Here is a 24,612-nt window from a genome sequence, read left to right as displayed (position 1 = left end):
TTCCTTTCTCATCTCAGAAGTGAAAATAACTCTTTTTGGAGCATTTTCTGAATTCCGTATTGTTTTGGTGTAACTGATAATATATATTATTATATACACAGACATGTATCTGCTCCACGCCAGACGCCACTCGACCACTGATGTCTCAGTATTTGTTCTCTGACTTGCTGCTTCGTTTTCTCAGGAGGAACGTTGGTGTTTGACGAAGCGGACCTGGAGCTGCAGGCAGAAAACATCCTCATCACAGACGGCGGACGACTCCAGGTTGGAACGGAGGAGGCGCCTTTTCAGCATCAAGCCATCATCACGCTACACGGAAACCAGCGCTCACCTGAACTTCCTGTTTACGGAACCAAGACGCTGGCTGTCAGAGAGGGAGTGCTCGACCTCCACGGTATAAACACACACAAACCCAGTAGTATTAGGTTCATTAGATATATGAACACCCAGCGTCTTGATTTGAATCACAAATGAAAATGAAGCTCCAACTTTACATTTATCTGTTGTTTCAAGATACAGACACACAACACCGCTCACACATAAACGCACAACCATCGTCTCCCATAGTTCCACAAATAAAACTATAAAAAAAACTGAATTAGTTAGAATCAGTGACCCAAATATTCCGAAACCCAGATTACATGTCACCATGTCACGTAACGTTAAGATGAGGAAGTAATTTGAGTTGTGTGTCCTGCAGCAAAGTTATTACCTGTGACACCTCACCTGCCCCCACAGGAGCGAGTCATTGTTGACAACCTGTTTCTCCAGGTATCCCTGTTCCTGTCCCCTGGACCCACTTGGCCCAGACTGCGACCAACGGATCCAACACGCTGACCCTGATGAAGGCGGTGACCTGGAAAGCCGGAGCCAAGATCGTCATCGCGTCAACCGGGGACAGGTAGCGCCCGGCCTCAAACACGTGCTTGTACAAAGTAGAGTTGGTCATTCTGCAACGCAAAGCTTGAAATACATGCGCAGTAAAACGATCTTTATTAGTATTCATCCACCCATTTAAATCTTTTTATTAAAGACAATAAAGTTGTATAGTCTCTGTGTTTAAAGCTTCGTGAAGGGCTGCGATATTTATTTCATTATATTATTCATATCTCTCTCATAGCAGCACATTTTAATCCACCGTGGTTTATGTTGTGTTTCCAGGCACAGTCAGAGAGAAAACGAGGTGAGACACATCGCCTCAGTGTCCGCTGACCAGAAGACTCTGACCCTGACCGAACCGCTGGAGTACACTCACCTCGGGGTGAGCGTCACGCTGCCGGACGGCACGGTGTTCGAGGGCCGAGCGGAGGTGGGTCTCCTCACCAGGAACGTCGTGGTGCGAGGTGCTGAACACCAGGAGTGGAAGGACAAGATCGAAGCTTGTCCTGACGGCTTCAACACAGGTGCATTAAATGAGACTAAATGTTTTTCACTGTAACTTTCACAATCGGCAGCATTTATTTTTCTATATTTTCCAGTTAGAATCACTTTTTTCCGTGGTGCTATCATCAATGATTTATCAATATCAAATCAAATAATGCCATTTTTACTGGAACCAGAAAAGTGCTTTTGAAGAAATTGATTTAAGAATAAAAACTAGATCTACAATGTGCAGTTGGACAAACTGTGTGTGTGTTGTAGGCTTGACTGTGGGAACTAATCACGCTGAAGAAGTCTTAAGAGCTTCCTCTTGTTGTGCTGCAGGTGAATTTGCCACTCAAACCTGCTTCCAAGGCCGGTTTGGGGAGGAGGTCGGCAGCGATCAGTTTGGAGGCTGCATCATGTTCCACGCACCCAGACCCAATGAGAATCTTGTGATTGGCCGACTCGAACATGTTCAGGTGAAATGTCTTGCCTGCTAAAACGTCAGCTAATGATATTGATCGTATAATATTACTGAAAAAAAATACTTTTATTTTTCTGAATCTCTCATTCTGTTCATTGTTTCCCTTTTGTTTCTACTTTTTTCACTTTCAAACATTAACCTCTGAAGTCTGAACGCTCTTGTGCCACAGATCTACAACGCAGGACAGGCCTTCAGGCTGGGACGCTATCCCATCCACTGGCATTTGATGGGAAACGTGGACTACAAGTCGTATGTAAAGGGATGTGCGATCCATCAGACTTACAACAGAGCCGTAACCATCCACAACACTCACCGGCTGCTGGTGGAGCATAACGTCATCTACGACATCATGGGTGGGGCCTTCTTCATCGAGGACGGCATTGAGACAGAGAACATCCTGCAGTACAACCTGGCCGTGTTCGTCAAACAGAGCACCAGCCTGCTGAACGACGACGTCACTCCCGCCGCCTACTGGGTCACCAATCCCAACAACATCATCCGCCACAATGCCGCTGCAGGCGGGACCCACTTTGGGTTCTGGTACCGCATGCATACTCACCCTGACGGCCCGTCCTACGACCCAAACATCTGCCAGAAGAAGGTTCCCCTCGGTGAGTTCTTCAACAACACCGTGCACTCTCAGGGCTGGTTCGGCATCTGGATCTTCGCCGACTACTTCCCCATGAAAGGTGGAGGCTGCCGCTCCACAACCCCCGAACCTGCAGTCTTCAAGTCCCTCACCACCTGGAACTGTGAGAAGGGTGCTGAGTGGGTCAACGTGGGCGCCGTGCAGTTCAGTGACTTCCTCATGCTAAACAATGAGAAAGCCGGCATTGAAGCCAAACGAATCATTAAAGGGACAGTGTCTGGCTTTGGAGAGGATGGAGGAGCGACAGTGTCCAACAGCACCATTGTGGGCCATGTAGATGAGCTCGGACTGGGAAGCAATTACTGCACGCGCCGAGGTGTCATCGCGCCCTTTGACGACGGCATGAGTGTCCTCAACACCAAGTTCCTCAACTTTGACCGCAGCTCCTGTGCCGCCATCGGAGTAACCGCAGTCGACGGGACTTGTGTGGACGGCTGTGGCGGCTGGAGCGTCAGGTTCCAAGGCATTGAATTTTATAACTCCCCCAACAAGGCCGCCTTCAGATGGGAGCACGAGGTGCAGCTGCAGGACACTGACGGCTCCCTCACAGGTATATATCTGTTTTTATCCTCTAGAGCTCACATGCTGTTGAGTCGACTTACAGTGTTCTTATCCTGTTATTTCACTCCGTCTTCGCTTCTCCACTGACGCACAGTTAACACAGAAAGTACAAACAATGAACCACGACAGGCGTCATCACTAAACTCCCATCCCGACACACGTCTCTTTCAGGAACCATCGACCAGAAAGTGGTTCCCATGAGCCCCTTGCTGGACCCTGCTCACTGCTCCCAGAGTGCCGAGTGGAGCGTGGGCTTCCCCGGTGCCGTGTGCGACCACACCGTCCACTTCCACCGCTTGGCATTCAACAACCCCACGCCCACCTCTCTGAAGGCCAAGGACGCCATCTTCACTAACTCACACGGTATTAAAACACACAGTAACTTACGATACCTGTTGTCTTGGTTGACCACTGCTGGTGATTTGTGGGAACTGCAGTAAATACTTGTGCTCACTATTACAGGCACCAGTATGGTCCCCTATAAGAAGAAGAGAATGACTCATAAGTACGGCTGGATGGCTCTGCTGCCCTCCCAGCAAACGTACAACTTTTTCTTCGATAATATGGATCAAATCACCAACATCACGTATCAGTCCAAATTCTACGGCTTCAAGGTGATGACACGTCCGAGTTCCGTCGATACGTCACCGCTTTCTGCCGACTTACTCTCACGTATCTTCTCCCCACAGCCTGATCAATATCTGATCATCAACCACAACTTCACCCAGAGTCCGGACAGCTTCCATATAATCGATAGGAGGAACGGATCAGCGGCGCCGCTGAGCTTCAGCAACAACAGCAACGGAGACTGGTACTTCGATGGCAGCTCCAACAACCTCTACTATATGGGTCAGACACACTTTTATCATGGATCTGTTGATTGCAGCGCTCATTTTGATTATCGATCCATCATGTAATACTTTTATTAGATTCGATTATTCACTGATGCAGCTTCTGAAATCTGACTCTTTGCTGTTTTTATCCCTTTTTACATCAAAGTAAAAGTCTTCGGGCTTTCTGACATTTTACAGATACAAATAATTAGTTTCATCCCTTTAAAGATGAGCAGTGTTGTTCTTTCAGATTAGTTTTGATGATCATTCATCATTGTTCTGTTCCCTCAGTGTCCGGGAAGACGAGCAACCGCAGGCGTCGTGCCAGCGCTGACCGCTCCATGCGTGATGTGGCAGTGAACTTCGCCGTCTACCGCTGCTTCTACCCCAACTGCATCACACCGACTCCACCGCCTCCAGCCACACTGGCCCCCCTGCCCACCGGCCGGCCGGACAACTTCATGTATGTTTAACCCCCAACGGAAACTCGTGAATCACCAACTAAAGTCTGAGAGCGCCCAACGAACACATACGTGTAGACCAGTCTCCTCACTCGTGCCTCTTGAACTTCAATAAATGATAAAGCCATCAGTCATTCTCAGCACCAGGTTGAAGGACTTCATGTGATCTGGAAACGTTTTTTGAGCTTGTAGCTTGTAGAAGAGTCTCTTATTTTCTGTCCCTTGATAGAGTTCAGTACTTCATTAAGATTTAACAGACTTAACGTTTATTTCAAATATTTAGACTCCTGGACGATAATATAGTCACTAAAAATCACTATAACTGGAAGATCACTGTTGATTTGAAGCTGTTTGCTGCTGGATGAAGATGAAATGAAATTTCCCTGAACATGTTGACGGTGGTTTGGTCTTTGTTGTGTTACATGTTCTCTCTCTGTGTGTGTTTCCATCCAGTCGATGGTCAAACGCCTCCTTCTGGGGAAGTTCAGCTGAAAACAACTTCACTGCACCAGCAGATGGCGCTGATGTGGTCATCCCAGCAGGTAAATAGATTTTCTATAAACCAAAGGAAAACTGAAGAGATATTCATCATTTCATCCACCTGACCAGTTTAATGACTGGGAATTCATGCGACTCTTTAAAATAAGTCCGTTCGAGGCAGCTCTCATGCTCGTGCTGTTGACTCCGCAGGGAAGTGGGTGGTTCTGGACAGCGACACTCCGAAACTCAACAAGCTGACGGTCATCGGGGTTCTCGAGATCCCCGACAGCACCAACAGCTCGTCCACCAGAACGTCTCGATCTGCACCAGTGTACGGCACCGTGGTGATCGACGCCGTCTACATCTCCATCCAGGTCGGTGCAGTCCATAATCTCTCTTTACACTTTATCGCTTTAAAATAAATCTTGTTTGGCGTCAATCAGGTGGTTTCAGACTTTATTTCTGATCTAACATTGTAGTTATAATCTTAAAGATGCTATGTTTACTTTATCTATATTAATCAGTGACTGTTGCTATCATCCAATTATTAATTAAGTAATTTTCATACATAAATCCTGAACATTACATGGTGAGAACACAACAGTCATTTGAATAAATTTAGGTTTTAGACACAACAACCAAATTGGCATCATCAAATAGTCCTTCAACATTTCACAGATCCAATAATAAATCAGTAGATTCATGGATTTTGTTACTTGGTCAAACCTAGATGGTGCAAATGCAACAAATTGGAAATACAACAAGAAAATAGAAAACTAAAGGAGAATAAATAACCTGATACCTGATGTGCAAGTTCATGGAGGCCTGACTGTTTCCTCTTTGGAGAGTTTCATGTGTCTGTAGCAGCAAAAGACGCTTTTGTTAAGATCCAGGTGCAGAACAAGTAACAAGTTCACCAAGGGAGAGAGCGCCACCTATAGAAAATCCAACGGTTGGTGCAGTTTAGAAATGTGTGTTCAGCGAAGTGACGTCTGCTGTTCCAGGGCGGCCGGCTGATCGCTGGATGGGATGACAAACCGTTCAGAGGGGAGCTGCACATCAAGCTGAGAGGGAACCACCGCACTCCGGACTGGCTTCTGCCCAACGGACCCAACCAGGGATCCAAAGTCCTGGGTGAGGATCAAGTTCTCAGAGACGATGCTTCTCTCCCGTCACGGAAACTCTGATCGAGCTTTGTTATAAAAAAACAGGTTTTAATGAACTACACTGAAACTGTCCGAGCTGACTGTGTCTCTCCTACATCAGGTGTGTTTGGAACACTGGAGCTTTATGGACAACCTCATAATGTCTATCACACAAAACTCGCTGCCACTGCGTCGGCTGGATCCAACACGCTGACGCTGTCGCAGGCCGTCGACTGGCAGGTCTGTTTTCTGTTATCGTCTCTGTGTCGTGTGATGAAACGTAAAAGAACCTAAAGCAAATGGAATCACAGTTTCATCGCTTGTCAATGAGTTGATTTTGTCCACACGTGTCCGTCTGTGTTCGTGTGCAGGTCGGAGACGAGGTTCTCATCTCCACCACCAGCTACAGCGCCTGGGAGACGGAGAAACGCCACATCAGCGCCGTGTCGGCAGACGGACGCACCCTGACCCTGAACATCTCTTTGACCCACACTCACATCGGTCAGCTCAGCATCTCTCTCGTTTACATTTGAATTCATTTACATGTCTGTGGTGGTTAACTAATGTGTCAATTAAGGACAATAGACAACAGACTTAACTTTATTGAAAAATAGTCAAACCAAGAAAAGGTAAAATGGAAACATCTGACAACATACAAATACCAAACCAGTAGCAGAGCAGCTCAGAGATCTGTTTATTTTAATAAATCTTATTTACTTACATTCTATCATTTTGCTGCCTCCATATTTCCACCTCATCAACAATCAACAACATCTCTGAAAATGTCCCTCTGACTCTGAGGGGTCTGATTTCATAGATCTTTATTTTGTATCAGATCGTATTGAAACAAGATGAACAGTTTTTAGAGACTGTCTCAGAACTGACTCTGTGTGTCTCCATCTCTGCGCAGGTGAGACTCACCCAGTCTCAGGAACATCTCGCTCCTACACTCTGGCTGCTGACGTCGGCCTCCTGACCAGAAACATCAAGATCCTGGGTCAGGAGTACCCGGACATGATGAAGGACTCGTTTGGAGCCAGACTGCTGGTTGGGACTTACTCCTCGGCTGGAATCGACTATAAAGGTCTGTAAAAACCTTTATAGATTATATATATATATATATGTAGTTTTTTCAAAATCTAATTAAAACCATCATTGATATTTTTTCTCCCTGAAGGCAAAGCTCAGATCAGGAATGTAGAGTTCTTCCGCTCGGGTCAGGAAGGCTGGACCGACTTCACCGACCCTCGCTACTCTGTGTCCTTCCTGAACCTGGGGAAGGTAGAGCAACACACACACACACACACACACACACACACACACACACACAGAGTTTACAGTAGATAAAATGTATGAAAAACAAATGTTGATCATATACTAATAGTATGTCTTCTGTGTGTCCTGGTTTGTCCTCACTCTTGTTGAGGGTTAAGAACAGAGGATGTCGCACCTTGTTAAGCTTCATGAGTCAAATTGGAATTCATGAATATGGGCTGTACAAATAAAATGTGATTGATTGATATTCAAAAACGACTGTTGTTTCTGTCTGTGTTTAAAGGTTACAGGAAATGACTCGTACATTCAGGGTTGTGCGTTCCACGACGGCTTCTCTCCGGCCATCGGAGTCTTTGGGACAGAAGGGCTGAACGTTGACGACAACATCGTCCACCACACAGTCGGAGAAGGTGAGTGTTGTTACCCGTTTATTAACAAAATACAGTTTATAGCACCTACGCTCAACATAGGAGCTTTTTAAACATGTCGTACAACACGCGTGTGTTTGCAGCAATCAGAATCTGGGGTGACAAGATAACAGTGAGGAGGAACCTGGTGACCATGTCGCTGTGGCCCGGGTCCTACCAGGACCGAGAGGAGCCCTTCAACTACGAGTGGAGCGCCGCCATCGAGGTCTGTCTCCTCAAAATACCAGAAAAAAACCCTGTCAAAGTGTTTTCCTGCTGTTGTGACCTGGTCTGTATTTTCTCGCAGGTCAATAAGGGGACAAACGTTGTGCTGCAGTACAACATCGTGGCGGGTTATGAGAGGGTGGCGTATCGCATCGATGGGGAGCCATGTCCAGGTAACTGCTCGCAGATGTTTCAGAAGGTGTCTGTGCTGGCTGCGTAAATTCAGCTTAAGTAAAAACCATCATCTCAGTTTTTCCTCCAGCAGTTTTTGAGAGATTTCCTCGTTCTCTTCTGCCCGTGCAGGAAGCGTGAATGACAACGAGAAGTGGCTTCACAATGAGGCTCACGGCGGTTTGTACGGAGTTTATCTGAACAAAGACGGTCTGCCCGGCTGCAGCTTCATCCAGGGCTTCTTCATCTGGAGGAGCTTTGACTACGCCATCTACTTCCAGGTTGGGACCACGACCTTCCACTGCTTCTGACTCATACTGTGTGTCCAGACACTTAAGTTCAAGAGGAAGAGGATATAGAAAAAGCTGAATAACCCATAAATCATTGATTTACTGCTTTTATATCAAAAACAAAAGTGATAATCTACATGATCAAGACGTCTTCCTCGTCTCCCTCTCTTCCTCACAGACCATCATGAACGTCGTTATTTCCAACGTGACCCTGGTGGACAACGGGATGGGCATCATGCCGCTCATCTTTGCTCCTCCCTCCGTCTCCCACGCGTACGCCGATAAAATGGCTCAACTCCAGGTGAGTTTCTTTTTCTTTATCATTTGAAAGATTTGTTGTGACAAACCTTCATGTTCTGTATGTTCCTCTTTTTCCCAGAATGCCCTGATTGTCGGCAGCAGCCCGAACTTCAACTGCTCGGACACTTTGCCCAACAGTGACTTCAACATCGCCATCAGTGGCAAAGATCGGGCTCCCCGGCCTCTCAAGGGTGCAGTAGGACTCCCTGATTCTGACAGAACACACAACTTGTATTTTCATGTTTCGATTTAGGGATGTGCCTGGAAACACATATTCGAAAGGTTTCTTCGGGCGTTGAAAAGTCTTAAATGTTTTTGGTTTTACATGAAGAAGATTATCTGTAAATCTTCCTCATGCAGAAGCATCATCTTCTTCTACCTCACTGACTCTGCACAGGTGGAAGATCTGGAGTCTGTTGGCCAACGTTTGCATCTTCACACAACACAGCTCCAGCGAAGCCGCATAACATCAACAATAACTACAACGCCATCAAAGGGCTGATGACGGTCAAAGGTTCGCAGTCGTTTTTAAAATGATTCGTGTGAGGCATCGCCTGCTGCTGCGTTGATCTCTTCATGCGTCTGTCTTCTCTCCTCTCAGACACGATGTTTGTCAACTTCCGAAACGTCTGCTCCGGCGAGACGAACTTCATGTTCATGACCAACCCGAGCAACGAGGACCTGCAGCACCCGGTGCAGGTGTCAGGCATTCAGATGATTGACAGCACGGAGAACGCCAAGGTTTTCATTCACAGGGCGAATCTCGGGTACGTGCACCAACAGATTCAAACTTAGAAAATGAAATTAAAAAATACGTGTCTGGGAAATGAGACTTATTTTATGCAGGGTGATGTTTTTTTTCGGGTTGTCTATCCCACTCTTATGAACATGATATCTCAAGATCACTGTGAGGGAATCTCAGTTTGACTCACACATTAACTGATTCGATTTGGGGGGGGTCAAAGGTCAAAGTCAAGTTCCTGGGGGGACTGGAAACCACAGGGCAATATTTCTAGTTTTAAAAAGCAGACAATATGAAAAAAATAAATAACATCTAAATTTAACAGCAACACGAGAAAAGGTTTTCAAAGAATCACGGAAAACAGTTTTTTAATTTAAGCATAAACGTGTTCTGACACAAGGCTGCAACGAGCAGTAAGATGTATCAGTAAATGCTAAATGATCGTTAAATAAAGCGTCTATCAAGTTCACTGTTGCTACATTAATATGTGATTCAACCTGATGAACACATTTGAACAAACGATTACACACATTAAAGTGTGTGACAGAGAATCTGATCTTGACTGTGTGTGTGTGTGTGTGTGTGTCTGTGCCTCAGTAAAGTGAACCCCTCTGACTGCGTGGACATGGAGTGTGATGCCAAGAAGAAGAGCATGCTGAAGGACCTGGACGGCTCCTTCCTGGGGAAAGTGGGAGCCGTGGTGCCTCACTCCGAGTTTGCGTGGGGAGGGGATCCCCGAAGAGGACTGGGCGACAGCCGCATCCCCAAAGTCATGCTCACTCACCCCAACGGCAGCCGCATCCCTGTGAACCAGCTCGCTCCCAACAAAGGTGACGGAGAATTAATGCAAATCAAAATCTAAGTTCTTCAACTAGAAGAAACTAAATGCTGTGTTTGCTTGTCGTCAGGTGTAATCAGGAAAGAGTGCGAGTACATGAGCACGTGGCAGAGCTACAAGTGTTCAGGGCTGAACTACAAAATGCTGGTGATTGAGAGTCTCGACGCCGACACAGAGACCAGACGTCTGTCCCCCGTCGCCGTGCTCGGAGGCGGATATCTGGATCTCCTCAACGGTCGGGATCTAAATCTCTGTGGTCTTTCTAAAATCAGTAAAAGGTAACAGGGAGAATGTGTCTGACGTTCAGTTGTGTGTCTTTGTGTGCAGGCCCTCAGGATCAGGGTTGGTGTTCTGGCTACACCTGCCAGAAGAGGGTGTCGCTCTTCCACAGCATCGTGGCCACTGGTCACTCCTTCGACGTCTTCTTCTCCAGCGTCAGCCCCCAGAAGCTCCGCCTCATGATGCTCAACGCTGATCCAACCGAGGTCAGAGAACACGGCTTTAAATATTCACTTTTAACTAACTCCTATTTATCTGTTGGCTGATCAAAAATAATCTGATATGAGCCTTTCACTGACATGTTGGTGTCAATGCTTATGTTTGCAGATATGACAACTTTTCTTTTAAAGAATAAATGTATCTGCATCAGATTTTTTAAACTCCCTGATATCTGTATCCTCATTGGTCCCAAAATGTCAAAATCGGTTTATCTCAAATCCTGATCTAAGTTTCTCTCAAACCCCTTTTGTTCTTCACTCTGTGCAGAGCATCCTGGTGTCAGTCTTCTACTCCAAACCTCAGCGGTTGGATGTGTACGTCGACAACAAGCTCCTGCCTCCGACTAACGCCAAGTGGAACTCTGGAAAGACCGACTACACCCTGATGAAGCCCATCTCCGCAGGTACCAGCTGTTCACACACAGATAACGGGACTGAATCATCCAGGAACTGTCATTTCATTGTTTTCTTATTTGTGTGATTACAAACATAAAACACAAAGTGATCTCTGACTTTAGGACGTGTCTTGGTGTATGTATCAGCGTGTGGGACGTTTAAAACATTTTACCTGTGATCATATATTCTGTTTGACTTTACTTCATCTCTTCAGGTCAATACTTCCCTCAGCTCAACGCCACCGAAGGCTCCAACTACTTTGACCCAGAATTCAAGATGCTGAAGGTCGTCCTGAAAGGCTCCAAACCGGCGGAGATCCGAACTGCCCCGGTTCTCTTCCTCTCCTTCGATCTGCCCGCGGTGACGAATGACCAGTTCTTCGGAGAGGACCTGATCCAGAACCTCGCCATCTTCCTCAAGGTTCCTTCAAACATGATCCGGATCACAAACATCATCCGAGAGGACAGCCGGCGCAGGAAGAGGTCGACGGGCCTGAAGGTGGAGGTGGAGATCAGGAAACCTCCCGTCCAGCAAACCAGCAACACCACCAACGGTTCGTTTACAGACGGTTTCAACATGTGAACCCAGCTGAAGATTAAAAATTACAATCTAAATTGGAGAAAGAAAAGGTTTGATGCACTTACCTGACATGAAATCTCTCACACGTGGTTCTATCCTCTGTCTGTGTCGTCTCAGATGATGCGGACTTCGAGCTGTTGAAGAACATCGCTGATGATCTCGGCCAAGCCGCAGTTTCCGGAAACCTCAGTCGGTCCATCGGCTTTAACGTCTCCTCGATGGGCGTCATCCCGCCTCCCCCCCCACCATCTGACCCCGAATGGAACAAGGTGAAGCTCCAGTGACAAAACTACGATGACATAAATCTCTGTTTGGATAAACGTCTGCTCACTGCTGCGTTTCTGCTTTAAATCCCAGGAGGCCCTGGCGGAAGTGACGAGGGAGGAGCCTGAGGTGAGTTACGTGTCCAGCATCAACGACCTGCTCGTGATGATGGACCCCGTCGCCGGGCAGTTTGTGGGTCCTCTGCTCCAGCAGCCCAGCCTGATGGCCGTGAACGAGGAGGTGAGGAGCCGAGACGTCGTTCTCACTGAGCAGCTGCTGTTAAATCTGATGTTACTGAGCTGTGACTCAAGCACAGATGTCACTATACTGTGTTATTGGTTTATTGGGATAATAAATAGTAGAAAACTGACAGTGAAGAGTCATGTGGTCCAAATATTCTGCCCCTTTATCATTTCATCTTCTTACAACTTGATGCAACAGGATTTGTAGAGTTGTATTTTTCATTTGGAGCCTTTTAATCTTAAATAAAGCTTTTCACAGTTATATTTATCCTATTGATGTTATGTTAAACCTCCTGTTAAACCTTGTAAGTCCTGACGTGTGTTGTCGTTTGCAGGGAAACTGTATCTCTGTGGGGGTGACGACTCTCACCGTCACGGCCAGTCTGAAGAACGCAAGTGGAAACATGGTGGACGGACTCGAGGGAAACTCCACCATCCTGTTCAGCTCCTGCTGGGCCAACTTCACCGACCTGGCCATCGTCAACAGTGGTGCGTGTACATCTGGATTTCTAAAAAACGTTCTTAACCCTTAACTGATTTCAGATCAAGATGATGTTGAAGAATTTACTGCTCAGAATATTTGTCTATTTCAATTTTACTTTGTTTAAACAGGTTTTAAAAGTCTCACTGAATTTATAATATAAACACATAAATAGTCACGATGCATAAACAGGTGTGAGGGTTGATTTCAGGTCATTAAAGGCAGCGCTAACTTTAGTGATTAGCATACTTTCACTATTTCTTAATATTTCATCTGCTAAACGATTAATCGGTTAATCACTTAAATAACTGGCAGATTGGTCAATAATAAACACAACTGTTGGTTTCAAAATTCAAATGTTTAAACAGTAAAATACTTTGTTAAAACAATCTTTGAATAATCAGTAAAGACGAATAGTTTGTGAATATATGAAGCAGATCGTGACTTAGATATCAATCTAACGTCTCAGCCTAACTTTCAAAGTTGGAGCAGAAGAATCTCACGTCACGATCGTTTGACACTTTGTTTACCCCCCGCAGGCGAGAACCTGACGATGGTCTTCACTCTGAAGGAGTGGGGCGCTCAGTCGCGTTCCTTCACTGTCAAAGACACTCCCACCACTCAGCCGCCGACGACCGGCAACAACGTCACCGCAACAACCGTACAGACCACCACCGGCGGCACCACCGACGGCACCACCGACGGCAGCATCTTCGGCTCCGGCACCTCCGTGTCCGCCGGCAGCCTGTGCCTGGTCAGCATCATCTACGCCGTGGCGTGCTGCTCCGAGGGGACGCCCATATGTTAGAGACGTCCGAGAGAGAACAGCTAACAGGGTCTGATGAAGGATTCCTCTGCTTTTATTCACTTTAACAGGAAGAATTATTTTCTTTCTCATAGTAAGATTTAAACAAAATGGCGGGTATTGGGGTTACTCAGAGGCACGTAGGAAATAATCACATGATCAACCACGGTGACTTTGAGTCAAAATGTAAAATTTAGGGTGGAAACGAACAAATATGAAGAATCTATATTTTGAATCTGTGCCTTACAATCCTCCTTCCATTACTTCTGTCCTGTTTTGTTCGGGGGGGGGGGGATTTCTCTTCAGTATATGTGAGTGTGTGTTTAATGTGACTGTTAAAAACAGAAGGTGGAAGATCTATATAACGTTCCTCTTTAAAACAAGTGCAATAGTTCCTAACTCGAGTCACAAACAAGCTGAAGGAAGACGTGAAGTCTGCATTTTGTTTACGATTTATTTTACACTGTTTTCTTTGCAATAAAATCTCCTTTTCCTTGTTCAACACATTTGTGTCACCTCGGTGTGTTTGTTGCTCTCTTCACAACACGGACGCAGGTCGGCTCTTCTCTTCTTCGTCCATGTCTCGTCTCTGGTGCATCTTCAGTCTGACCGTGACGCCTTTGAGACGTGACACCAAACTCCATGAGAACTAGATGAATAAACACAGTACAAAACAAACCAGTAAATGAAAAAGGCACATGGCAGGAAAACCAAAGTCACAAATAACCAAACGCAAATACCTTGTTGGACGCATTGGGTTTAAAAAATGGTTAGAGAAGAGAAGCTTCATGTCCAGTGCAACATTTATAAATTACAAGTTCCACATCAGAAACATCAAATCAATCGTTTATTTATTGAATTATTAATTTCTTGAAACTGTGATGTTGCTTTAAATCCTCATTCGTTCTGTACCATAACATGTTTCTTGATTAATTACTTTTAATGCAGCCTCTGTCCATGGTGCTGAAGGACGCTGATTGGCTGCTTGTTGTGTCCTCTGCTGTCCACTAGAGGGCGCGAGACACCGCAGTTAATGTTCAGAAGCTTCAAACTTCTGCAGAACAACCACAACAATAATAATCCCGGAAAGGTCAACGTGATTTTTTTGTTCTTCTGCAGAAGCAGCTTTTCTTGCAGAAGCATAAAAAGTCCGCAGATGCACCAGATGCGCATCTTTAGAGCAGCACATCTGCCTCCTGCAGCTGGGAGGAGGAGGGAGGAGGAGGAGGAGGAGGGAGGTGACAGAGGAACAATTAGTTTTACAGCCTTAATTTGCGTCCTCCATTTACCCCGAACGATAACGGCACAATGTGGGCGTGTTCTCGGCCCCTTTTCTTTTAAAACTTTCGCACCGCCCGCGCCCCCGGAGCTGTGCGCACTGTGCGCAGCAGAGTGGATGAGTCGGTCCCCCGCAGGCCACAGCTCAGGCTCCGGCTCGGATCCCGCGCACAGAGCGGAGCATGGCTCTCCTCCACTGGTCGGTTCTCTGCGGGGCTCTGCTGCTCGTGTGGGAGACCCCCCGCGTGCGGCCCCTGGCTATCTTCCCCCCCGCTGCGCAGAAGAGCAGCAAAGTGACGAAGATCTTCGACGGACAAGAAGCGTCCAAGTATTTCAAGGAGTTTCACGCGCCGCCGCCGCCGTCCATCGACAGAAACAGCAAAGCGACGAACAAAGATTTGATCGAGCCTCACGACTACATGTTGTCCATTTATAAAACTTTCTCCACGGCGGAGAAACTGGGGCTGAACGCAAGTTTCTTTCGATCTTCAAAGGCTGCGAACACCATCGCGAGTTTTGTGGACAGTGGACAAGGTATGTGGAGCTCCACTGTACGTGTGTGTAAATGTGTATTTATAGTGCTTTTACAGGCAGGATATAAAACCAGACTGTCTAAATCGAGACAGCAGACAGATGTGGGACACTTCAGTTAATGATCCGGCACATCTGGCCCACTTCTGGCCCAAGTATACTTAAACAAACATGGGCCTTTTTTGGCAAACATGCTGTCCTCCAGGCAAAGTGAAATCTGGATGTGGCCCATGTGGTAAATAGTGAATATGGCCCAGACAGCACAAAACAAACCCGGGCCACCTGTGGTTGACATGCGGTGTTGCTCTGGCTCACTTGTGGCCCAGATCCGGCAAACAGAAGCGGACCAGGTGCAGTTATTCCACACGGTTTGTGGGCCATGTTTGGGCCAAATAATTTTATTATGGGGAGTAAATGAAAAGGGACAATTCAACAAGTGAAAGACAGAGCAGGTGAATGGATAAATAAAAGGACAATTTAAAGACGTGACTAAATAAGTAAGCTCATAAGCAGGGAAACTAAAAACAGATTGAATTATTGGTCATAAACATTCAGTGTTCAACGGGTGTGTGTCAGATTTCCACAGTTTCCAAAAATACGTCTTTGTACCAACACGCAGGCGCTGGGATCGAAGCTGAGGAAAACCCAGGTGAAGTTTTAAAGACAGACAGTAGAGCCCCATTGGAAAGTTATGAAGTTTTGGACGTGTCCAGAAATGATGGACACACTCTCAGTGTGTGTGTGTGTGTGTGTGTGTGTGTGTGTGTGTGTGTGTGTGTGTGTGTGTGTGTGTGTGTGTGTGTGTGTGTTTGCTGGCAGCACCGTCTGAACACCCATGACTCACAGTGTTTCTCCCAGATTAATTCAGTGCAGACAATAGTGGGATTTTGTCCTGTCAGATCCGTGGTATGCACATCATCTCCGTGAGAATGCGTCTGACCCTCTGTGTTAATGCTTTCCACAGATGACCTCCCACTCTCCCCTCTGAGGAGGCAGCAGTATCTGTTCGATGTCTCAACCCTTTCCGAAAAAGCAGAGGTGCTGGGAGCCGAGCTCAGGATATACACCAAAGTGTCTGGGAATTTCAGGATATCTGAGACGGACCCTGTCGACATCCAGCTCCTCTCCTGCCACGACCAGCAGCTGCTCGACTCCAGAACGCTGGACCTGCAGGATTCCCACAGGCCGAAGTGGGAGGTGTTGGACGTGTGGGAGATTTTCAAAGAGCGGCAGCACCTGAGCCGAGGGAAGCCCTTCTGTCTGGAGCTCAGGGCCATGCTGGACAACCCCGAGAGGGAGCTGGACCTGCACCTTCTGGGCTTGCACCGACACGGCAGGCCGCAGCAGAAGAAAGCCATCCTGGTGGTGTTCACCCGGTCGAAGAAGAGGCAGACGCTCTTCAGCGAGAGGAGGGAAGGGAAGGCGTTGCTGGGCCTGGGGAGGAAGGCCAAAGAGAGGGGCTCGGGCATCAAGGCCAGCAGGAGGAGGAGGACGGCTGCGTCCAAAACCCGCCACGGGAAAAGACACGGAAAAAAGTCCAAATCCAGGTGCAGCAAGAAGCCGCTGCACGTCAACTTCAGAGATCTGGGCTGGGACGACTGGATCATCGCCCCGCTGGATTACGAGGCGTATCACTGCGAGGGAGTGTGTGACTTCCCCCTGCGCTCCCACCTGGAGCCCACCAACCACGCCATCATCCAGACTCTGATGAATTCCATGAACCCCAGCAACATGCCGCCCAGCTGCTGCGCCCCCTCCAAACTCAGCCCCATCAGCATCCTCTACATCGACTCAGGAAACAACGTGGTCTACAAACAGTACGAGGACATGGTGGTGGAGTCGTGTGGCTGCAGGTAGTGGAGCCGACGGGTGGTCCACCTTGACCTCCCTCTCTTGTTTGTCTGCGGGTGGTGGGAATCGAACGGCATCACAGTCCGTGTGGTGGCCAGGCCGCACCTGAAAGAGGCAGAACTTAACAACATGGAGACTCAAAGAAAAACTTGTGATGCATTTCAAAACCAGTCACGCTTAATACCTCAAACATTTTGGTTTTTCTGTCTTAGGAAATACAAAGTCGCCTTTTCAAGGAGAAACGTCTGGTCAAATATTTACTGGTCAGATAAAAATCTCATCAAACTAAAGGAAAGATGAGAATATTTTCCCCAAAATGTTTAGATTTCTTTAAATAAGACACATTCGCTGACACAAAGAAATCTGCTCTTACAAAACTATGCAAAGAATTTGAACTTCTCAGCCCACAGGACTTTAGCACTACGTTTAAATTGCTAGGACTATGTAAAAAACACGAATACGGACTTGGATTGATCAACTAGATTCATCATTTAACAATAATTCACACGATATGTGGCAGAATATATGAAGTAAATACAACTAAAACCTCATAAATACTGTGTCTCCTTCCCTTCGCAGCAGTTTGACCGTGAGAAAAATCCTCTAACACATTACGTTCGAACAAATCCAACATTTAAGGACTGAGTTAAATTGACAGATTACACTTTTGCAGCCAACGTTTTGTAATAAACTTCAGATCAACAGCTTTTCTCCCGTAATGGACGTCATCGAGTGACGTCTCTGCCGAGATTTAAAAGCCGATTTTTACGCACCTGACGCGGCCTCGGACTCAGGGACTGTCCTGGATCAGACCTCCGTCAGAACACTTCTCACCAGGTCACTTATCATCTTTTTATTTTCTTTCTGTGGAGGAGATACATAATTTTTGTCTGTAATGCACTGATGTTCAAAAAAGGTACCATGTGTAAATATTTGATATGGAAGAAAAATAATTTATGTTCTATGAATAAGTTATTGCTTTTTTATTGTCCGCTTTGTTCCCGTTACAACTTCCAGATGGCATGAGTCACACATCTGGATGTTCAGGTTCAGATAAACACATGTGGGTAATGTTTTTGTAACCAAACGTGACAGCGATGTTCTGCTCGCCGACTGTGAAATATTAGAGTCGTATCAGTGTTGATCACGAACATATAAACAGGAAATAATTCATCGCCGAAGGAAAATACCGTTGCTTTATGTCTGGTGAAGCCGTTTCCAGGCTGTGCTGTTGTTTTAAACATTAGAAGCACGTTTTAGCCCCTTTTCATTTTTATTTGTTTGTGTGTGTGTTTTTGCATTTTGTTCTGGAATCTGAAAATAATATATTATACTGATCGATACAGAAAGACGGATGAATGATTATGTGTCATGTTTAGATTTGACGTGATCGTCTCGTTGCTCTCCAGTGTCAAACATCGGGACACGTTATTACAGCAGAAAAGTAAATTAGTAACATTTTTTTACAGAGTAAAATAATCTTTTTAATTGTTTAACCAAAATAATCTATTCTTATAAACTGTATAAAATAGAATAATGGAAAAATTAAAAATGTTTTGAGCCTTATTTTCTTGTTTCAGTCTCAAATTCTATGACCCTTCATTTGTGTTTTATTCATTTTACAGTTAACGATCTATATAATGTGGTGTTTGATCTTTGTGTCATCGTAGTAACCTCGACTCTCAACCTGTCTGAATATTTGTGACCTGCAGCGTCGAAAGATATTCGAGAACTCAACCTCAAACCATATTGTTCAGTTTATATTGTCCCATGTGGAGAATGTGGTTCACACGATGCCAGAATAAGAAAGAAGCGAGAGAGAGTAACACACGATATCAGTAAATCAAGTGGTAGCATTAAGATCAAAGGGTTGACGTCTCTGAAGCCTCGAATCAATATACGATCAATAACGCACGATGTACGATAATCTGATCACTTTGTGACACTAAGTATTTTCAGTTGTAATCTGGATTGTAGAATGTGGATCACGTCTGTGTTTACGTATCTCCTCTCACGGGACTTAACACAAGTCCTTCCTGTCTCATGTTTCAAAATAAGAGCCTTGTGCCTTAAGTATTGTTTCTGTAACTAAATCTATACACACGATAATCTGAACTCGTATGTTTTCTTCCAGAGCGTTGAGTAAACTGCTGCCAATGCTAACATTAGCTATGTAGCGATAGCAAACACGTATAGCATTAAAAATCTAATTTATGCTGCACTTGTATGAGTGATACGATATATAGTGAACGACATCGTTTTATAGGACTTAAGCAAAAGATATAAAAAACTATTTCCAACAGAAACTTGTACCTTTGTTCTTCTTCCTCACTTGAACTCGTGGCTACACTGCCCCCCCCGACGATTTCCAGTGGTACTGCTCCATTTCGTCTGTTTCGTAAACTAACACGAATACATCGAAGTTAACGCACAGGATGAGACAAAAGTACCTTTACAAGCTTTGTTCGGTATCATTAGCTACATTCGCCTTTTTACGAATTCTTGTGATCTGAGCATGAGGAACGATCCATAATCCATTGATTGATCCAGATTAAAGGGCCAGTTCACCTAATCTGTCCCGGCACAGACTTTACTCGCCACCAATCGATATCAACAAGTGGTCGCGATGTTATTGGCTCATTAGTTTCCATGGCTGCTGTTGAAAGGGGCGAGCGAGGTGAGTGACAGTGTTCAGGGTGAACACAGGGTCAGCAGACAAGTGGAGAGAGAGCGCCATCTTCCCTGGGTGGGCCGTGGTTCTGTGTGGAGGTCGGAGAAGGTGTGGGGGGGGGGGTCGTGCACCATGTGACAACCAAATTGGTGGGCAGATGTGGTGACCCCCCCCCCTTTGGTCTAGAGCCACATTGGGTCCCCTGTCCCTCGGACAATGGCAGCGGAGGATCTCAACATCAGATTAAACCTGTCTTTTCCTCACCGGGGTCAAAGGTCAAGTGGCCCATTGTCTCCGGGGGGCTGTGGACATTAAACAACGTGCACGTCCTTTTAGAAAAGGGCCGCAATCAAGGGGAGGGCAGAGGAGGAGGAGGAGGAGGAGGAGGAGGAGGGTGGAGGGGAAGGAATGTGTGCGATGCTCTCGGAGGGCCTCGCCGTCGCTGCCCAAACAACAAGGTGAGATATAAAAAAGGGGCGGCGGGTTTGAAGCAGCTGCTCGGAGCAGCCAGCTGAGGACAAAAGGCTGGAATGCGGCGTCTCTATAGCGGCGTTCGGAGGCGTTGCTGCGCTGTGTCCCACTGTGGCAGATTTGCTGCGAGATGGAGACAAAATATTTGCCGGGGAAACAAAGACGGGTGTAAATCGAGCTCAGGATTCAGACGTTGTTATCAGATTTGGGCGGCGGCGGGCGGCGGGGGGGTTTTCTGTTCTTGTAAATGTTTCACACATGTCCAGAGTCCAGGCAAGACGAGAGGAAAGCTGGGAAGGGATCGGAAATGAAGACAGAGATTTAGATCTAGATTTAGATTTCTGTGTGTGTGTGTCCAAGACGTCGCAGCAACGAGGAGAAACGTTGGAGTATTTACACGATGTAATTCCGACACGTGTCTCTTTTGTTTGCTCGTAGTCGCAGGGAAAAGTGACGTCCTGTCGTCTTGACCCCTGTGTTTGCTCTGGTTAACCCAAGCTGAGGGGCTTTAGAGTGGAAATCCTCTCCGTGACGTGAGGAAAGTTACTCCTCAGATTAGTTATGTAAACTTTACGTTGCTTTAGTTTTCTGTAAGTTTGTTTGCTGCGGATTTTTTCCTCTTTTTTTAAGTTTTTTTGACTTTTGATTCCACACTTGAATCCTCTCCATTTGATTGAGTGATGGTTTTTAAGGTCAAATCCGGTTTCAAACTTGGCAAAAGTTTGTTTAAAAAGCCTGATAACTGTTAAAAAGATATAAATACGATTTCAACAGTATTTAAATGCTCGGCCGGAATTTACCAGGGGGACGGAGGCTGTAACCGGAACCACCAATAATCAAACCCCGCTGGTTCAAACCCCCCAATAGTCATACAGAGTGTTTTTCTACTCAGTTTAATTTGGAGCACAAAGGGTTTGTTATAAAAAGTGATTTTTCTACTCAGCTACTATTTATTGATATGGAATAATAATTTGACCACCAAGTTACGCCCCTTGTTTAAATGACTGTATTTCAATGTGAAGCAGGTCCTCACTACATGTGGAAATATAGAAATAGAAATTTGATCAAAACAATAAATATGTTGTTTGAAGAACTTTTTAATCAGATCTACCCACAAATCATTAAATCAGTGCTGAATGAAGCATTAATCACATTTTAATGTTGTCGCTGGTGGAACTCATTCACTACTTTACCAATAAAAGTAAGTCATACACTCAGGTGTCAGTTTATTAGGTACAGCTAGCTTACACCCAGCTAATAAGACTGATAATAGAGTTCTGCAGTGAATCCTCCTGAATGAAGGTTTTAATGTTCAGTTTTAATTTAAACTGTTCTTAAAGGACTTGATTCAACTTAATGAACATTTTGTAATTTGTGGTGTTATTAAATTGTATTTTATTTTACAGAGCCTAGTGTGGTAAATATAAATTAGGTGGAAAAAATAGTAAAAGATACAGAAACAAGAGAAGAATACATTCAATCTTTCTCAGTCCAAAAGTTTGTGCTAAACTGAATTAATTGATAAACTATCTTCAGACTTGTGTGATAATGATTTTTCATGTCACAGGTAACAGACACACTGACCTGAGTTTCCTGTATCACTGACAGAGACACTGTTTTTCTTGTTGTGTTCAGTTTTGCTTTGGCAGGAAATCGAACATGTGTTGTGCAACTGGACCTCAGTGAAAGTGCGATGGTGGAAAATCCCTGTTTCAGATGTTAAAACTTGACAAACAAGTGAACATGTTTTCCAGTCAAACTTGCTGCAGCTGTCTGTTGCAGCCTGGATCAGCTGTGAGGAGTTCCCATGTTCCTGCTACTGACGACATGTGTCTGTCACACACGTGTCCATCAACACCACGTTAAGAATCCAGTGATTCCACCGGACATGTGAGGGAGCGATCGTTTACACTTTATTGATCGTTTGCACTTTATTGAGTGTTGTCGACGGACCTGTGACATTTATTTACATCCGTCAGTGAAAACTACAACTCCCAGCTCTCCCTCTGATTGACAGCTGGGCCGACTGCTCCTCTGCCTCAGTTTATCAGTCTCACTCTGTTTGTTTGCTTCATTATTTGTTGTGTATTATAAGAATCTTTAGTTAAATGTGATGTGAGATTCACCTGCACAGCCAACTCGTTACCTTTCGTCACCAGCGTGCAATGGATCCTGGGATTGGTTGGCAGGAGAAAGGCCGTTGGAGGCGTGTCGACGTCCCTGAATTAGGACACAGCTCATATACAGCTGTCAGTTACAGGTGTTAATGCTTTTCTATGCAGTTGTGCCTTTTAACAACTGGTGCGAATAGATTAAAACGATAAATTCACAATAATAGTCTCGTTAAACTGTTTGTTTTTGAAAGAAATCAACGGACACGTGTTCATGTCCCAGTTTGTTCATTACAGACAGTTTGATAAGGAAACATCAGCCTGGGTTGCAAGTCCCCACTTGACCATAAAAAAAAAAAAAGTAGTAGTAGTTTTGTGTGTTGCTGTTGTGTTATGTTTCAAGAAGTGTGTTTCAGTTGTGTTTCAGATGGTCCTCTCGTGGTGTCGCGGTGTGGCGGTCCTCTGTCGGCTGGGTAGGAACCAGGAACCATGGTAGGAACACATGTCTGCGTGTCGGCTCCCTGCTCCCGCGGCAGTGCCCCCATCTGTCAGGCCCTTTGGCAGCAGAACAAACCGGCAGAGTTACTTTTCGAGCGGGTGTTCCCCTCTCCTCCTCTCCACAGCCTTTTACTGTCATACGGGGATCTAAATGATGAGGACACGCAGAACACACAGATGTTTGCAATATCTCTCTAATATGAACTCTCTCATCCGGACACACCTGGCTCTGATTTGTCTGAGATCGAGCATGTAGCGTGTGCACTTGACATCAGTTTTTATGTGTGCAGAAAGATACTTAAAGGAAAGAGAGCAGGGAGGAGGAGGGGTGGGGGGTGGGGGCTGTAAGTAAAAACAGAGAAACTGTCGCTCACATTCCTGACACAGAATGATAATCAGGGCCCGGGCCGCTTTTGTACATGAGCCGCTTTGGTTTTGGGTGACAGCGCTGGTAGTGTTGTTTTACAGTCAGTCTGCAGTTGGAAATAAAAACCAGACGCGGCGGGGTCCTCGGCCAAAATCTGTCCCCCCGGTAATTAAAAGTGCCTGCTGAGAAGTCTTTACTACACGCAGCCAGATCACTGATCATCACTGCCCGATCACATCAAAAGGAAATGACACAGGACACAAGGTGAGCCATTAGTGAGTCGATTTCCCCCGAAAGATCACAGGCAGCCATTGGGCGCTTTATTACCGACAGATTGTCTGTTCTTTCTCCGCCTGTAAACCCGCGGGGGACGATACGGTGAAACAAAACCCTATTTCTACAATTCTGCCCCAGTGATAAAAGTTTGTGGAGGTGAACGGTTTAATGTCGCAGCGATTTGATCCGGTGCATCAGCAAATCTGTCATTGGGCCCATATTTCATGTTTGTGTCCGTCAGGTAAAGAGAGCGTATTGCTGAGCAGCGCCGCCTGTGGGCACAAAAAGTAATTACAGGATGGAATTTAGCGAAGACTGATACATTCTCGTACCTGTGTGTTAAATATCAAGCTGCCACTTAGCTTAGCTTAGCACAAAGACTAGAAACAGGGGGAAACAGTTAGCCTGACCAAAACTAACAAAGTCCTCCCATCATCTGTCTCCCTTATTAATCTTATTTTCTTCATGTGTACAAAACTTGGCTGCAGCCATTTATTGCATGGAGAGAAAACTGAAAGAAAATCTTAGATTAACTTTCTCTAATTAAATGAAGCAACATAATTCATTTGTATGTTACTAATTCAATCAACTTTTAAGTTGCTTCTTTGGTGAAAACTTAGTGTCGGCAGTGTTTGTTTTGTCCTTTCAGACCAAGTGAAGAACAAAAGAAAGGAAAGAATGGAAGAAAGGGGATGGGGAGAGAAAGAGAGTTTAACACAGGTTTTTATACAGGATTTTCTTTTCGATAAAAAGTCATGAAACTAGAAAAAAAAACTTCAATTCAAAGTTCCTGAAAAGTTGACCTTTCTAAGATAAAAAGTTTTACAAGCGCAAAAACGATATTTTATGAGTCGCCCTCATGTGGATGTAAAAACTTAATCTGCAAAGTACCTGCAGGCATCAGACAACTGCAAAGAACTGTATTTCATAAAATCACATATGGAGGTCACATAATATAAACCATCTCCGTGACAACGAGGCATAGCTGTTGACTAAAGTCACGAGATGTGGCTGAAAGGTCCAGACAAACCAAGTCAGTGGATGTTGTGGTGACATTTGAATGAACTAATA

At 45.5% G+C, this 24,612-nt stretch overlaps 2 protein-coding genes across 2 annotated transcripts in view; both read left to right on the top strand.

Annotated features, from left to right (window-relative positions):
- Window positions 1-13,991, top strand: part of LOC118125158 (fibrocystin-L-like) — a 35,695-nt gene extending 21,704 nt beyond the window's left edge. The window contains exons 45-77 of the mRNA XM_047344235.1: window positions 185-394; window positions 772-901; window positions 1,162-1,403; window positions 1,705-1,841; window positions 2,016-3,045; window positions 3,228-3,419; window positions 3,519-3,670; window positions 3,746-3,905; window positions 4,181-4,352; window positions 4,804-4,892; window positions 5,041-5,204; window positions 5,835-5,964; window positions 6,097-6,215; window positions 6,347-6,476; window positions 6,886-7,059; window positions 7,153-7,256; window positions 7,534-7,660; window positions 7,762-7,883; window positions 7,965-8,055; window positions 8,186-8,334; window positions 8,522-8,644; window positions 8,723-8,834; window positions 9,041-9,157; window positions 9,245-9,410; window positions 9,983-10,215; window positions 10,294-10,458; window positions 10,551-10,708; window positions 10,989-11,124; window positions 11,331-11,669; window positions 11,813-11,964; window positions 12,053-12,199; window positions 12,537-12,690; window positions 13,222-13,991. Of these exons, the coding sequence (XP_047200191.1) occupies window positions 185-394; window positions 772-901; window positions 1,162-1,403; window positions 1,705-1,841; window positions 2,016-3,045; window positions 3,228-3,419; window positions 3,519-3,670; window positions 3,746-3,905; window positions 4,181-4,352; window positions 4,804-4,892; window positions 5,041-5,204; window positions 5,835-5,964; window positions 6,097-6,215; window positions 6,347-6,476; window positions 6,886-7,059; window positions 7,153-7,256; window positions 7,534-7,660; window positions 7,762-7,883; window positions 7,965-8,055; window positions 8,186-8,334; window positions 8,522-8,644; window positions 8,723-8,834; window positions 9,041-9,157; window positions 9,245-9,410; window positions 9,983-10,215; window positions 10,294-10,458; window positions 10,551-10,708; window positions 10,989-11,124; window positions 11,331-11,669; window positions 11,813-11,964; window positions 12,053-12,199; window positions 12,537-12,690; window positions 13,222-13,490 (6,095 nt within the window). The 3' untranslated portion in view covers window positions 13,491-13,991. The remainder of the gene's footprint in view (window positions 1-184; window positions 395-771; window positions 902-1,161; window positions 1,404-1,704; window positions 1,842-2,015; window positions 3,046-3,227; window positions 3,420-3,518; window positions 3,671-3,745; window positions 3,906-4,180; window positions 4,353-4,803; window positions 4,893-5,040; window positions 5,205-5,834; window positions 5,965-6,096; window positions 6,216-6,346; window positions 6,477-6,885; window positions 7,060-7,152; window positions 7,257-7,533; window positions 7,661-7,761; window positions 7,884-7,964; window positions 8,056-8,185; window positions 8,335-8,521; window positions 8,645-8,722; window positions 8,835-9,040; window positions 9,158-9,244; window positions 9,411-9,982; window positions 10,216-10,293; window positions 10,459-10,550; window positions 10,709-10,988; window positions 11,125-11,330; window positions 11,670-11,812; window positions 11,965-12,052; window positions 12,200-12,536; window positions 12,691-13,221) is intronic.
- An 815-nt stretch (window positions 13,992-14,806) lies between these two features.
- gdf6b (growth differentiation factor 6b) lies at window positions 14,807-19,240 on the top strand. The gene is made up of 2 exons (XM_035183536.2): window positions 14,807-15,299; window positions 16,261-19,240. Exons 1-2 carry the CDS (start codon window positions 14,948-14,950, stop codon window positions 17,151-17,153), a joined length of 1,245 nt encoding a protein of 414 aa, XP_035039427.1. The 5' UTR covers window positions 14,807-14,947; the 3' UTR covers window positions 17,154-19,240.
- The last annotated feature ends 5,372 nt before the right edge of the window (window positions 19,241-24,612 follow it).

This window comes from Hippoglossus stenolepis, chromosome 17, assembly GCF_022539355.2.
Source record: "Hippoglossus stenolepis isolate QCI-W04-F060 chromosome 17, HSTE1.2, whole genome shotgun sequence".
Classification (NCBI taxonomy): domain Eukaryota; kingdom Metazoa; phylum Chordata; class Actinopteri; order Pleuronectiformes; family Pleuronectidae; genus Hippoglossus; species Hippoglossus stenolepis.
This window is presented reverse-complemented; position numbering and strand designations above follow the sequence as displayed.

Bases quoted from the DNA above. Each gene is read 5' to 3' on its own strand.
- gdf6b (XM_035183536.2), top strand. From the start codon at position 14,948: ATGGCTCTCCTCCACTGGTCGGTTCTCTGCGGGGCTCTGCTGCTCGTG. The intron at 15,300-16,260 runs GTATGTGGAGCT...TGCTTTCCACAG, and splicing joins TTTTGTGGACAGTGGACAAG to ATGACCTCCCACTCTCCCCT.